This window comes from Dermacentor andersoni, chromosome 3, assembly GCF_023375885.2.
Source record: "Dermacentor andersoni chromosome 3, qqDerAnde1_hic_scaffold, whole genome shotgun sequence".
NCBI lineage: Eukaryota > Metazoa > Arthropoda > Arachnida > Ixodida > Ixodidae > Dermacentor > Dermacentor andersoni.
The window spans coordinates 78,011,250-78,026,330 of NC_092816.1; the positions used below are offsets into that span (position 1 = coordinate 78,011,250).

The window sequence follows — 15,081 nt, forward strand, 5'->3', positions numbered from 1 at the left end:
CTCATCTCAGTGCTGCGACATCTGCAGATCTGTTTGAGCAACCACACGTTGCCAGTGGAACATGCAGACCTGCTGAAGGTATTCAAGATCTCCAGGTTTTCATCTTAAGAACTTGACCACTTCCTTTGCTGTATTATTCAGATGTGACAGTGGATACATTGTGTACAATGTACTACATGCTGGGCTCTTTAAACTGATTGAATGCTTTGTTTAAAGAATACATGCGTGAACGAGAATATTGCTGATGGGAGTCCATTCTGATGCTCTCTCTTTGAACACTGCCCTTGAAGTATCTGCCCTTTTAATTTCTTTTGATAACTGTTAACAGTAAATGACGGCATTAGAGAAATAAAGGCCTGGCCTTGTCTTTAGGCTTGCTTACTGTGAAACGAAATGAAAACATTTCACATAGATGGCCACTTGATGGCATTAAGTACGACAAGTTCTGAATGATTGGTCATGACCTTGTATTCTCTGATTGGAAACAATGTCATTGCAGGTCACTGCAAACATGAAGGCCATTGCAGGACAGAGAGAAAAGAGGTGAAAGTGGTTCCTTGTGTTAATCGTAATATTTGTCAATAGACATTTCGTGAAGTTATGGCCTTGCTTAAATATTCTACATGTGAACAGCAAACATGTATTTGCATTATGTGGTAATTAAGGCTAGTGTATAAGATGATGTGAATTTTCAGCAGGTTCTGCATTATCCTACATCTTTTTATGGCGGCTGCCATATTTTTCAGAATAATTCGCCAATTTCTGGCCATGTCCATGGCAGCATATGTATATGCTGGCAATCATGATACATGGATGTTTGCTTGAATGTTACAAACAGCTTTACTCTACTTAAAAATGTAACACATTATTTATTTATTTATTTATTTCAAATTCCTAAATTTATTTTTCATGGTTTGCCTTAGCGTTACTCATTCTGCAGCCTTTCTGTTTTGAAATTGACCTTTGCGGTTTAGACAAAGATATGTGACACAGTTATGGTACAAAACAATTCTTGGTTATCGCTGTTTGCTTTTCTGGTGCGCTGCTTAAATATGATTAAAAATCCAGACAACAGAGCACTGAATTATCAACTGTTTGCTTTAGGAAATCTTGTCTTACACACTCTCTGGCATATTTGCACAAAATGCGATACGAGGAATTAGAAAACAATACGTTAGTGCACTGGGAAACCCCATCGCCTGTATTGCCTATGTTTAAATAACAATGATTATATGTTCTAAAAGATATATGAAAAGAGACCACGCCTACTTTTGATGAAGCCGCTAGTATACAGACCACTAAACGGCAAGCAAGGAAGACTGCTATTACGTTTCCATTGCGAACCTTGGCCAATCCCCCCTCGATCGTGGGTAAGTTCCATATGTTAAAGGCAACAACAAGCCATGTTTTCAGGTAACATCAAGAACAACTCCATAGGTGATATGTGCTGTAGTTTTTAAAAACGCCGAGGGGCTTTGTCTGGGTCGCATTGTTCGATCGTATAGCTGTGTTCATGGTTTGCGTTGTTTTGTTATAGGGAATTAGCTTCTGGCAAAACCTGAAAGAAACACTGCTGGTTCTCCTCTTCGTAGCAGGTACGTACGTGACACAAAAACACAAGTGCTGCAGCAGGCTTATTTTTCCGGTCGCAGTACAAATCAAATTAGGCCACGCACGTGCGCGCGGCTTCCGCGGCGCAGCCAGCCGTTCCGAAACTGAAAGTGGGCCTCCATGTTGCATGCTTGACGTCACAGATCTCGCTTCCTCCCGCGTTCTCGTGTTGCGCCGGTCGCGCTGTTCTTTGGCTGTGCGCACATTCACTCACTAGCTTTCCTCCTTTCCCGCTCGCTTCTGCCGCTCGGCTGGCTCGGCGAGCGCCGATCCGCTGTCCGTGCGCCTCTGCGGATGCTGGAATTGCTGAATGGTGGAGCGGTCGTAGGTTTAGGAGACAAGCGACGGCACTGGGCCACTTTCACCGACCGCGACCACTTCGCCGAGCCAGTGACATGGCACACGACCCGGAGAAACGGGAGAGAATCGTCTACAAGCTGGTCTTGACCGGCGGTGAGTCGTACTTATTGATCCACTCTTGTGTCTAGTCTGGCGCACGCCGGCAAATAAGGGTTCAAGATCACGTGCGGCGCGTGTAGGTCCAATGGTAGGTCATTGATGCTGTGATTCCCTGTGCCCTTGCTTGGAGCAGCGATCGCGGCAGCCCGAGCTATATTTGCCTCGGGCTTTACCCGTACCTCGTGCGCCGGGTCATTGAATTAACGGGACGATATAGCGCTTATTTTTCGAGTTGCCAGCCAGGGTGGTGCTTCCGGACATGCACTCCATTGAAATAGATGCTGCGGCAGCGGCACGCGCGCGCGCGCGCATGGACTCGCGCAGGTAGTGCGGGATGTTTGTCCTTGAAAGGATTATTCAGTGTGCCGTTCGGCGGGTGATATTGGCGAACTTTCCTACGTGATTCATAGCGCCGTTGTCATTGCGCGAGAGGGAACGAGGCTGCTCTAGCTGTCGCCTCGTAATTACCGGCCCACGCCGGCGGGTGCAACACATGCTGCGCGCGCGTGTGTTGTGCGCCGCGCCGGCTGCAGACCGGCGCCGCATGAAACGGGAATACTGCGCAAATGCAGCGATGTCTGGTAATAAGACGACGCGCTGCCGCGTTCGCCAAAACAGGAAGGCGACCGCTTGGGTGCTCTCCTGAGTGATATTCACCTTTCGCTGCAGCCCTGCGGCCTATATAGTCAACCTGTAGCGGTCGTGAGTGACAGTAAACAGATATGTGTTCACAATTCATTTAGCTTTGGCCCAGTTGCCCAGTTTATTTTCCTATTGCGGGAATGTAAGATTTCACATTTTTCGACAAGCTAAATGGCAAAGAAGTTGCAAATAATAATAATAGCAATAAAAGAAATACCGCACCGGCCACGCTTGACCGTATGAACGTCAGGCAGTGACGTGCGGCTACATCGCGGGCTCGATGCTATGCATGCATACGTAGAGCCACAGGCCGACACGTAAGCGACGTAAGCTCGCAAGTTCTTGCGTCCCAGGGCAGAGAGAATTCGCGCAATTCATTGTTAGCTACCTAGGCTGTGCCTCCACTTGGGCCCCGTTATCTCTCATAACGGTCGTGAACAGTGGTCTTCTCATCCTAAGGGCTTATCTCCAGTGGCGTAGCTAGGTCGTCTGGCACCCGGGGCCCTTAGCTCTTCTGTCATCCCCCCCCCCCCCCCCCCGGGTAAAGTCGAGGAAGGCGAGGATATCGACAATTTTCGGGTGTTTTCAGACGTATATGACACCCCCCCCTATTGGCCCCGTGCACCCGGGGCCCACGGCCCCCCCCGGCCCCCCCTGTTGCTACGCCACTGCTTATCTCGCATAATTGTCTTGAAGATGTTATCTTGAAAGCCCTTATCATTCAAGGCCGTAGAGGACCGTACTATGGTGCAATGCAAATGGTGCATATACACGTAGTTATCGTAGCAAGCACCCATTAAAAAGAATTGGCATCGTAAAGATCTGGCTTTGAGGAATTTCTCGCTGACCTGCTGTTTGCAGAAATAAACAGCATTAATTTTATATGCGGGTGCAGCTCCCGTTGTTGCTTCCGGTTAGAGAATCTAAGGGTGGTGGATGCATAACTTGTTTTGTTGGCGTAGCAGCAGATTAACCTATATGTGACATGTTGTGCTTAGTAATAATAATTTTTTGCAAATATCCCCGGCATAACATAGGAGTGAACAAGTGGCAAGAAGGATACAGCCGAATAAAAAATACACTCTTGGACCCCTGTCTAAAGTGCACATCAAGCAAATTGCATTATAAGTGCAAAGTACTCTGTTGTGCAAGTGACAGCTGTTACTTGATCATACTGTGAGAACTTAGCTGATAGGAAATGGTTATGCCAAATGGGCTCATATACATTCATAATAATTTGTTTGCTCACAATATGGCATGCTTTATATCAATCAGTACATGCTGTTGTAGGTGACATTAAGAACTTACATAGTTATTGTGCCATGCAACCTGAGCATCTTTACAATGCTGTGGCTTAATACCAATGTTGTTAGTAAATTCGGCCCTGAATAAAGGAGCGTGGATGCACATTTTTGTGCCATCTCTTCAACTTCAAAGGGTGTAGGATCCTCCAAATCTGACTGAAACATTCCATTTCATTTTAGAAGTCTGTGGGCGTGAGCTGACTGAGATTGACCTGACCTGTCAAAATCACCATGACATCATTACAAGATGTCTTTCGCTTGCGTGGCGACACTAATGCACCGTTGTGCTATGCGTACTGCTGATAAGCCTTCTAAGTAAGCATTTTGTGTGGAAGCTTATCAGGGGCTTATGGAGGATTAGCTTACGATTGTCTAGTTTGCCAGTTAAACAGCTGGCTGCTCTCACAGCTGTATTTGTTCTTGTTACTTCCGTGGCTTGGCACTCTCAGTCACATTACATGTGACACCCTTGCTGGCAGGAAAATAAGATCCACAAATGGTGTGGTAGAAACTCGCAAAAATTAAGTTACTCATAGTGTGCTAGCAATGATTATCCCCTATTGCAGAGCACTATATGCTTTTTTGCTGTAAAGCAGTGCAGATTAAGGGAAAATGAGACATCCACCCAATCGTAGCAATTGCTACAAAGGAAACCCATACGGTTTCCTCGAAAGAAAAGCCTTGCCGTTGAAGAAAAATTCGTCCTGGTCCGGGACTCGATCCCGGGACCACCGCTTTTCCAAGGCAGCCGCTCTACCATCTGAGCTAACCAGGTGGTTAGCAGATGGCAGGGTGAAGTCGAATTTGTCAACAACTTGAGGCAAAGGCAAGAGTTTGATGTAATAGTTCTGCAGAAACCCGCAAGGTGGAGAGAACGTCAAGCTTTTACTTTGGCTTCGAGTTGTTGACAAATTCGACTTCTTATCTGAATTCTTCTGTTGCTGCTGGCATTGCATTGTTAGGAGTAGTAGCATGTTGTTGCTGCTGTTTTTGTAAGGTTGGTGAGCCCTGTCCAGTAGTCATCAAGGTGGCCTTTTCTTGCCTAGCCTTAGTTCTTAGTATGTAAAAAGACAAAATAAAAAGGTGCGAAGTTTTGATGATTATATATTGCTTGTGGTTGCACAATGCAAACAATATGTGGCTGTTTTTCACTAGCCCTATCAACATGAAGCTTATGTTAATTTGTAAATTGTCTTTACATAAATCTTGGTTACATAAACTGAACAATTCTGGGCTTTGTGCGAACGGCAAGTGGTGGCATGCAAATGATTTAGGATAGTTACAGTGGCTGCAACAATCAACTTGGACTTGAATGTGTAAAGTCGCCATAATTTCTCTATAACTTTGAGAACAATTATTTTCAAAGGACTGAACAGTAAAGAGGACATAATCAGTGCTAGTGTTTTGGTTATACTCTTGCATTGCTGCCTGAGTGTTGTACAGTGGCTGTGCATGCATGCTTAACCACAAATCATTGCAGAAGGTGATGCTAGCTGCAACTCAGTGTGTCCAGAAACGCTTCTTTTTCTCCAGGGCCTTGTAGTGGGAAGACAACAGGCCAAGCAAGACTGTCAACATTTTTCGAGAATTATGGCTGGAAGGTGTGCAGTTTTACTTTTACTTTTTTTTCTCTCTCTATTCCTTCTTTCTTTATGGTCACAAATAACCATCACTTTACCTTTTGGCTGCAGCCTTTGTGGTAATGAATAGTCTGCGACCAGGGCAAAAAATGGGGAGAACCTGTCATCTGTCAAACAAGCTTTATTTAAGCACTTGGAACAGTCAGAAAGCAGATCCTGTTCCTAACTCCCGAGTGCATGTCTCTGCATTGCACATTTGCCCGACTAATGGTAACACCGGTTATGGTTCAAGGGAAGACGAAGGACTTGCTGCACTTACTGGGGCTTGTTTCTTGCACATGGTTTCATCATGAGAGCCACGTTTACATTTTCCCTGTCATATAGGACAAGGAAACTCTACTCATGCAAGCTAGCTTCACAGTTACAAAAAGGGGTCAACTACTGGCGAAACTGTCAAAACTGTTAAGAAAATCAGCAAAGTTAGCAAAGGCAACCAAGTGAAATGGACAGTGTGCAATGTTGTCTTTGTCAGCTTCCACTCAAAGCTTTATTCCACTAGAAAACTTTCTTAGCCGACCCATTTTTCTGGTATTTGGCACAAATATAGACAGTAGATGTGAAAAGCAGGTGAAGTTGAAGTAATGCTACAGCTTGGTCTTTTACATCTTGTGTGAAGATTTGTACATATTCCCACAATATGATCACAACTAACTTACCCGTACATGTACTTGACTCTTACATAACAAATTGCACTTTCACAAATGCGAAGCCCTCGGCAGGAAATTGCAAGATAATTAAAATTATTTTGCATAGTTGTGCAGTATAGTTCTTCGCGCCCCTATCCCATCTTCTCGGGTAATACACTGTCATATGGAAATTTGTTGCTTTTCACAGCTTACTGAGTGCTTCTTGAGGGTTTGTCACTTTTTCAGTCACTGAAATCTTACTGAAATAATTGGGAGAAACCTCAAATGTATAAGAATATGAACAGTGATTATCTAGACCTAATAAATCACACAGATGTTTCATTTTCAAACTGAAAAGGTCAGTTTTGTTTTGTGATGAGAAATGGGCTTGTTCTTGATTCTCCCATGCATTACACCTTAAAATTTGGTAGCGTGAGATGTGTTTGTTGTGTACGCTAACTGCTGAACTGTTTCTCAGACTATAGTGAAGTTAATCACATTTGCTTCTGTCCATTTTGTTTGCCCCTGCATGTGAGCAAACACATCCATGTCCTATTATGACCCAGTCAAGTTCGCTTCAAACACATTGAAAAAGAATAAATTATGGGAAGATGTTTCTCATGTACTGAAACTCTGTATGTCCAGATTTTGAGGCGTAGGAAGATAACAGCGAACAGGGCTTCCAAAAACCTTTTATAAATCAACCTATAGAGCAATCGGCAACCATAGTGACCTGAATCTACCGTAGCACGTTCCTTGAAATAATTAAATGATTGTGCAGCTCACACCTGCTCTGACAGTCGTAGCATAGCAGCTCCACACAGAGCTCAGCGTGATCCTAGGGTCAGCTTGCAGCTTTGAGACAGATGACAAGTTATTCAATCAGTCAAAACAGATAGCTGGGTGTGTTGGTTAAAGTTCATGGTGGAATAGTGTAAACAGATGGAAGTCAAGGTGAGGACACCAACGCTAGCAACCTGCGTGTGTCCTTTGCTAGTGTTCCATCTGCTTGCACTGATGTGTCACATGTTTAATTTGTTATGGCTACCTAAAACTCGCAGCAGAAGCAAACACAAAACCATTAGTCTGGCAACCTAGACGTCTACAGCATGAAAATGGGCAACCCAGCAGTTGCTGCAGCACCAATTCCTTAGTAGTAAATCAAAGAATGACTGGGAGGTCACCGAGAATTTAATTGGCACATATTTGTCGCTCTTTTTACAAAAGCAGACAGTCATTCTAGGTCTTCATTGATCTCTATGGAATCTTAATATTTGAGAAAACCAGATTCTAGGGCAGACTTCCAGTGCAACATGTTCGCTTAATTGTGAATGCCTGGCATTTTTGTTCGAAGTTCCCATGCTCCTTTCATCTCAACTATCTTGAGTAAGCCACAATGCCAGGTCGTGGTGTGTCCACTGGAACATTTATAGAAATAAAGGTAAAGCTGATGCTAGTTTTCTGGGTCAGGTCATTATGTGGATTGCAGGATTTGTCACTGTGTTGATGGAGAGGCACAGCTAATGAAAAATGGCAATGTTTAGTCACTGCCTTTGAGCTGGTACACTAAAAGTAAATTACGCCTCCTCTTTCATGAGTGCTGTAATTTAGTTTCGTGAAGATTACTTGTGATCTGAATGGCAGATGTGCAGTTGCTAAACACAATTGCATTTTGTTTCTGTTAACAGGTATATCGTGTACCTGAGGCCGCCACCGTCTTGCTCAGGTAAAAAAAAAAAGGAAAACCTTCGTACAAAGTATTTTTCTGTTATTTCTGTTAGCTTCAGATGTACATATCTGGCAGCATTGTGCACTGCTTGGTTGATATCCGACAGCTGTCGGGGATCTCAGAGCAGTTTGTCACTCTGATCAGCTTGCTTTGTGACTCGGTCAGCCTGCTTTAGTGAGTCGTTGACAAAGGTCATATGCAGCAATATAATGGCAGACGTCATGACGTTTGAGTGTTCTTTTTGTATGAAACATTATACGCATGACTGCATCCTGTTTCTCATGTTCATTAGGTGTATTATATCACATGTGTTTTCAGGTGTTCCTTTTTTCTTTCTTGTTTGGTTTTTTCTTTTCTCAGATTCTTCTTCATTATAGTATATTGTACCTGAATATTGCATTTGTGATGAAGTACTTCATTCTTTTGTTTAGTGAAGCCAAAACCTTTGCAATAACACACTCGTGATTATGTAATGTATTTATATTCTTTGTTCGCAAATACTGCCATATGTACTTGCCCTTCCTGTTATAATCCCATGAGGGATTGACAGTATGTGAAATATAATAAGTAATAAGAAAAAAGAAGTGCCAACGAATGCAGTCATAAGTCCATGACACACCAAGGTGACCAGCAATATTTTTCATTGCTTGATTTATTCTTCAGTTATGCATACCTCCAGATTAGCTTGATTGAAAATTTAATTGGACTTGAATAAAGGTAAATTTAAGGGTGCGGAAGGTGTGAAGGCTCTACACAAAGGCGAGGCCCATGGAAACAGATGTGGCCACAGAGTCAACCCTCTGCACCGAATAAATAAATATATAAATAAATAAACAAACAAATAAGAATGAAAGGGTATATATATAGAGAAGAAAGGGCTTGTCCACTCTATAGTTGCCTAATGAAGGGATGACGGAGTTGTGCTATGTATTAGTATGTATTAGTATTAGTAATATAAAGAGATGACCCAGCACTTCTGCCATTTCTAAGGCAGCTGTCTTATTCCAGAACCTTCGAGAGAGAGAAAGATGATGCACGCAGTAGTGATTATATATACAGTTAAAGATGAGGACAATTATGAACTTTGTTCACAATATATGCATATACAGTCGACGTCCGATTTTTCGGACCCGCCAGAGGCCGCGAGAACGTCCGAAAAATCGTGCAGTTCGAAAGAACGAATGCATGCCTTTTACTGCCCCCAAGGATCCAAATCTCCACAGGCACGTCTGAAATAGCTCTGAAGGCCTGTCAGTACACTTTTAGGCGTATCGGTGCTCATACTGTGACTGGTGACGGCGGGTGCAGGCGTGTATAATTAAGGAATACATACTGTGACCCGTGACAATTGCCCTTCCCACTCTTGGTATGCTTCACTGCAACACATCGCGTATGCTTCACCGCGTGACGTTGCTGTATTGAGGCGAAGCCGACTTTCGAGACCCGGCCATATGCAACACGTTGTGCTTTCCGAGCTTCGAAGCCACTGGCGAGGATTACAAATGCAGAGTCGGTGCCATGGCTAACAGCGGCGAATTGTTTTAATGAAAAGCTTGGTAGCGAACATCAAAGTATAGCTAGGCCTAGCGGTGCCGCGGTGTTCACTACGGCTGCCAGCGGATCTGCATGCGAGAGCGCCTGTTCGAGGTGGCGAGATAATAAAAATGACGGCAATGGTGGTTTTGATCAATGCCGTTTCGGACCTGCGGTCATGGCAAAAAGTCCGTAAAATCGAATGGCGAAGGGTTTTTGCGTCCTAAATTTCAGACGTTCTTATACATGGACTCTATGGTACTGTGGCGTGCCGCGAAGGCGTCCAAATTATCGGGCACGTCCGAAAAATCGGTCGTTGACTGTATATCTTACTTTTTAGAGAGTGTTTTCTATTTATTTCTATTTATTGTTTTGGGCTTATATGAGTGTGTTCTTTGCTTTCCACTTTTAGTGGCGGTGTGCGATTTCCTGATCTGACACCCGCTGAAGGTAAGGTAATGTCGTTCTGCATTTGTGCCAGTCATTGTCAACATACTTGCTTGACAAATTCTACATGTAATAGCTGGTACATTAACTGGTCACTTTATTGCTTTACGAATGATGAGAATTTTTGTTCTATTATAGTAATTAACTTCTGTTGTGGTAGCTATTGACTTATAGCTGAAGTGTGCTCCACATATGTTTATCGTTTTCCTTTTTGCTACAAAACTATTCTTCCTTTTATGTTTTTTTTCCAGTTGAAAGGTTCCAAGAGAATCTCCTGAAAACCATGATGTCAATGGAGGACACATACTTTGACTTGGCCAGGACCAGCGACAAGAACTGCCTCATTATCTGCGACCGTGGTACCATGGATGCCTCTGCATGTCAGTACCATCTTCACCCTGCTGAACCTCTATACTCTATTATTGTCGGAGGGGTGCACCTACTACAAGAAGTAAATGGAGCATGCTGGTGTGAATTGTCAACATTTAACTGCTTCATAGGAGGAATGGAGGGGTGCAGTTTGCTTATGTGCATCTATAATACTTAGTTGGATTTGTATTAACAGTGGATGTTCAAAGTCAATAAGGTGTGAGCTCTCGGAAGAATGTAAATATTTCCACAGTCTTGGCATGCAGCCTGGAATTTAGATCTGCAGCCTGATTTAACATATTGCCACTAGGTGTCACGAGCCAGCACTAAAAAAGAAGTTCGGACTGGGACGCGTGCTCTGCCAGATGCAGGCGCTGAAAAAGAAAAAGCGGAGACTGAGGATGCAGGCACTAAAGGATCTACGACATCTTGTCCAGCTGTCTGTCTTGCCGACGCTGTGCACGCCTTTAAGTGTCATTTCATGATTGTATGCTGCCAACACATTGCCCTACAGAGTGAAACCTGAATAAAGCTAGCTATTCTCTATATTTAACACGCGAAGCCTACTCTTGTAAAGTGAATCCTCATAACAAACTGGACATTGTCTATATCGAACTTGGGGCATGTAAGGTCTTCAAATGAGAGGATGTAGTGAGATAGGAGGGACGTCAAGTGAAAGATGTGGCCATTTTAATTCAGCACTTGGCAAACAAGTGCTTAATCCAATTAAGAGACTGCGTACATGGCACGCGATTTAAGATTCTTTGGATGCTTCAGTTAAAGCATGTTTTCCTTGCCCATGCAAGTAAATTTAGTAAAAGGCAGAAGAGGGTGGCACTTATTAAAATTGTGAATGTTGGTGTGCTCTAGTGAATTCTTCAGAGCAGTGTCACATGATCGAACTTTTCTGTGCAAGACTGACAGCAGTGCCAGAAAACTATAGTGGTGGCACTTGCAGCGAAATTTTTTTGCTTAGTTCAACTTCACTAATAGTTATGCTTTGTTATGTTTTTTTTCTATACTGCTTTCTAGGAAAAGGGGCATTCTGGGTCAAGAACTAAAAAAAAGAATTTTGTTTTTGTCAATTTTATGCAGTTCTGCCATCTTGTGCCATAGTTGCATACTTGATGTAGATGTTGCATGGTTAGATTTTTAATCGCGCTGCAAAAGAAATAGCTTTGGTTTCTGCAAACAGCCACATCCTTTACCACTGCATTTATTTATTGATTTACTTATTTGCCATATATTATGACTGTCTTACATAAGCCTATGCCTCAAGCTAATACTTGTCAAAGGGAACCTAAAAATCGTACTGAATCCTTTCTGTTTATTTTTTTTTATTTTTTTACCAGTTGTCAGCAAAGAGATCTGGGAGAAAATTGTCAAAGCTCACAGCTGGCACACGGTAGACCTTAGGGACAACCGCTACAACCAGATTGTTCACCTGGTGAGTCTGCATGATAGCAGTGCCTTGAGATCGCACAACTTCATTTTTTTTAATGCTTTTCACTTTTCATTCATCATATTTATCGCTTACATCCCACTTGTTGCTGCAATGCGGCCTCTGGGGCTTTAAAAGGTGTATTAAAGGAAACTTTGGTGTTACAGGTAAGTTTTCACCAATACATGAAAAAGTAACAAACCATTGTTTCTTTTTTATTCCTGGAGCTTTAGAAAAAAAACAATGCTGATATTAAACTGCAGTTACTGATGCACCACAAACAATGAACATGTATTACCTTTACGCTATCTGAGTAGAAATTGATGGTTGAGAAGTTTGGAGTGTACGAAATGCGCAAATTCTTACGGGTAGCCATGCATCAAAAAGAATGTCATATTGTGCGAGTTTCTGTTGGGTGTTTAGTGCTTCTTTAGATTGGGTAATGGTATATTTACACATTGACTGTTAAAGGGACACTAAAGAGGAAAAAAATACTTAAGTGGTACTAGTAAAGTACAATTATAACACTATCAATAAAAGCCACTCTTATGGTGAGGAGAGGCTTGGTTAAGCCAGAAAAGACGCAAAAACGAAATACGGGCAGCGACGACACCTTAAAGTTCCTGCACCAGCCAGCCGTGACCATGTGTTTTGACGGCATCTGTGCAGGCCTGGGTAAGTTTTTGTTGGTAAATATTGACAGTATCGTATTCTAAAAGAGCTAAAGATTGAACGTAGCAAGGTTCAGGAACCTTTACTAAGCCACAAAGGCCCGAACACGCAAGATTAATGTGGGACCTGTGACAGCACACTGGCCTGCGGGCACTGGGGTTCTGGCGCCACATTTAAAATATTGAAACTTACCTTCATTTTCTGCTTTAATAATCAACGTATTACTGCGAAACCTACAAAACTGAAGATTTGAAAGAATATTTATTGTTCTAAATTGATTTGTTTCTCTTTAGTGGATCTTTAAAATAGCAGTAGAGTTGTAGTCCCTGAACGTTGCGTAACTGAATGCATTTAAAAAAAATGCAATTTGCCCTTTTTGGGAACGTCACAGTTTGTGGTATGTATGTCTGTTTTCGTCGAACCTCTTTCATGCGGGCTTGGGTCACTGGGTAGTCCATGGCCTAGTTGCGGTGGGGCATGGGGCTACTCTGCACAGGGAACCGGGTTCAAAACCAACCTTCCGACCAAGTAGGGCCACTTGGTGTGTGACGTTAGGTGTGGGCCGCTCTTCAGCATGCCTCTTTCGTGCCGACTCAGGTCTCTGGGTATGTGCCGCTTTTTGATTACAGAACACTTAAATACTTCCAAATTTATCCGGGGCTGGGCGGAATTGTACCCGCATCATATGTATATATTCAAGCACTTCTGGACTATGTGGCGGTGCTGCTAGATGATGCAGCGTGTCCAGAGGGAAGCATGAGGAGTCCAGCTGCATTACACGTCTCATATACGACGCATTTTGGCAGTGGCAGTACGGTGTGTTGCTCATCAACGCCAATTGCATTAACGTCGACAATCATCCTGAGTTGGTTTCTGCCGGAATTTTTCTTGTGTATGTGTGTTGCAACAAATTCTTCAATTTCTTTCTTTTTTGAAGAAAAGTAATCAGTTAGGCACTTAAGCATAGTTGTACTCCCCACACATAGTCTTCTTTCCTTTGTTCATCAGTAGACTTCAGCAAAGGCTCATAGCAACATGTCAGTAGCCATTTGGCATCACAATGCACAAAGTCTGCTTTTTATTTTTTTCCTCCTATATATTTTGCAAGCTGTCTAATTACAGCACTCATCTTCACTGTTTCTTCATTGAAGATCCTATCTTTTCTTTCTTTTTATTAATATATTTAATCCAGAATTAACCCTGAACATAGGCCAAGTGAATGCTTTGGAGGATCTTTTGTTCTATTTCGTCATCCTTGCTTTTTGTTATGCCTGGCATCATTGTGCCATCCCGTGCCACTAGGTGTACGGCCGCCCAATTTTAGACAGGATCAAGACTTCCAGCAATTAATTGCTTGCATTCTAGACTTGATTCCTTTCTTTACCTTTGATTGCGAGCCACACGATGCCACAGTTGCACATTGTTTTGTACCACCTATGCACTGAGGAAAGCGAGACGATCTTGCTTTATCATCACAGTGGTAGCATTAGTATCAAGCCGGAGACTGGGCAAAATTTTCTCTGGCTTCTGTGTGACCTTGCCTAGTTGATAACCTTGTGTACGTTTTGATGTAATGGATGCATCCCCAGGGTATTGAGACACATCTGTTGTAAGCATGGAGGTTAGCAAAGTGGGTGACGAAGGCCATGTTTATTGAAGACAGCCAATGTGACAGTGTGTTGAGTGTAAAAGTACTGAAAGTTGGCAGAGTTGATAGCCATTCATTATGAAACTGCAGCGTGCACAAAAAGTGAGACACAAAGCAAAGGCAACAAACAAGCACTGACTCGCAACTCAGTTTATTTTTGGAAAGGAAGTTACACACATATATGTACTCTGGCTAACTAAAGTGAAGATGCGCAAGAGAATTTAGAAAACATAAAAAAATATATAAGAAATAATGTATAAGAACATGGTGCTTGCATACAATCTAAAAAATCATGCGGCATTCAAAAAGGCAAATTCCTTGTCAGTTAGTAGTATAGATGGTTCACTTACGCACATATCGGCACGCTTTCCTGTATGGAAGGTCTCAGTTATTTTGCTTGTTAGTTCATTTTTATGAGAAAACAAAATCTTAATATTAAGAAAGCAAAAGTTAAGGAAGCAAAAGGCATGCATCTTGAAGGATTCTTTTCGTGCAAAGCACACAAGCAAGGCAAGCCGTTTCAAAACATTGTTACTAAAGAAAAAGAAAAAAAGGAAGAAAGAAAAAAAGAATACGTGGCAGCAACAGATAGCATGCTTTATTCAGAAACAGCTTTCAACACTGAAGATTTGTGACCCATTAGTTATTCCTAATTCTGAAGTAGTTGTTTCATATTTGAGAGAAGAAAATCCAGAGTGTTGTGGCACTTTAAGTATCAATGTACAAGATTTATACTAGTCAATTCCTCATGCAGAATTCTAGGGTATGTATTGGCTCAAAGGTTGCCCCAGTCCTCAGTGATATTTTCCTGGCCGGAGTGGACAGAAACGTTCACAATGGTTTACTTGGTTTAGTTAAAAAGGTTTTTCGATTCGCCTATGTTTAATTATATATGACAAGGCAGAATGTGATTGCACTGTTGCTAGCATTTTGAAAGTATTCCGAGAATGCAGATTGGGC

At 42.5% G+C, this 15,081-nt stretch overlaps 1 protein-coding gene across 1 annotated transcript in view; it reads left to right on the forward strand.

Moving 5' to 3' along the window:
* The window catches only part of Ttd14 (TRPL translocation defect 14), a 27,211-nt gene continuing 12,130 nt past the window's right edge, over window positions 1–15,081 (forward strand). Inside the window, exons 1-6 of the mRNA XM_050191629.3 lie at window positions 1–2,064; window positions 5,550–5,617; window positions 7,971–8,008; window positions 9,957–9,994; window positions 10,243–10,371; window positions 11,713–11,807. Of these exons, the coding sequence (XP_050047586.1) occupies window positions 2,007–2,064; window positions 5,550–5,617; window positions 7,971–8,008; window positions 9,957–9,994; window positions 10,243–10,371; window positions 11,713–11,807 (426 nt within the window). The 5' untranslated portion in view covers window positions 1–2,006. The remainder of the gene's footprint in view (window positions 2,065–5,549; window positions 5,618–7,970; window positions 8,009–9,956; window positions 9,995–10,242; window positions 10,372–11,712; window positions 11,808–15,081) is intronic.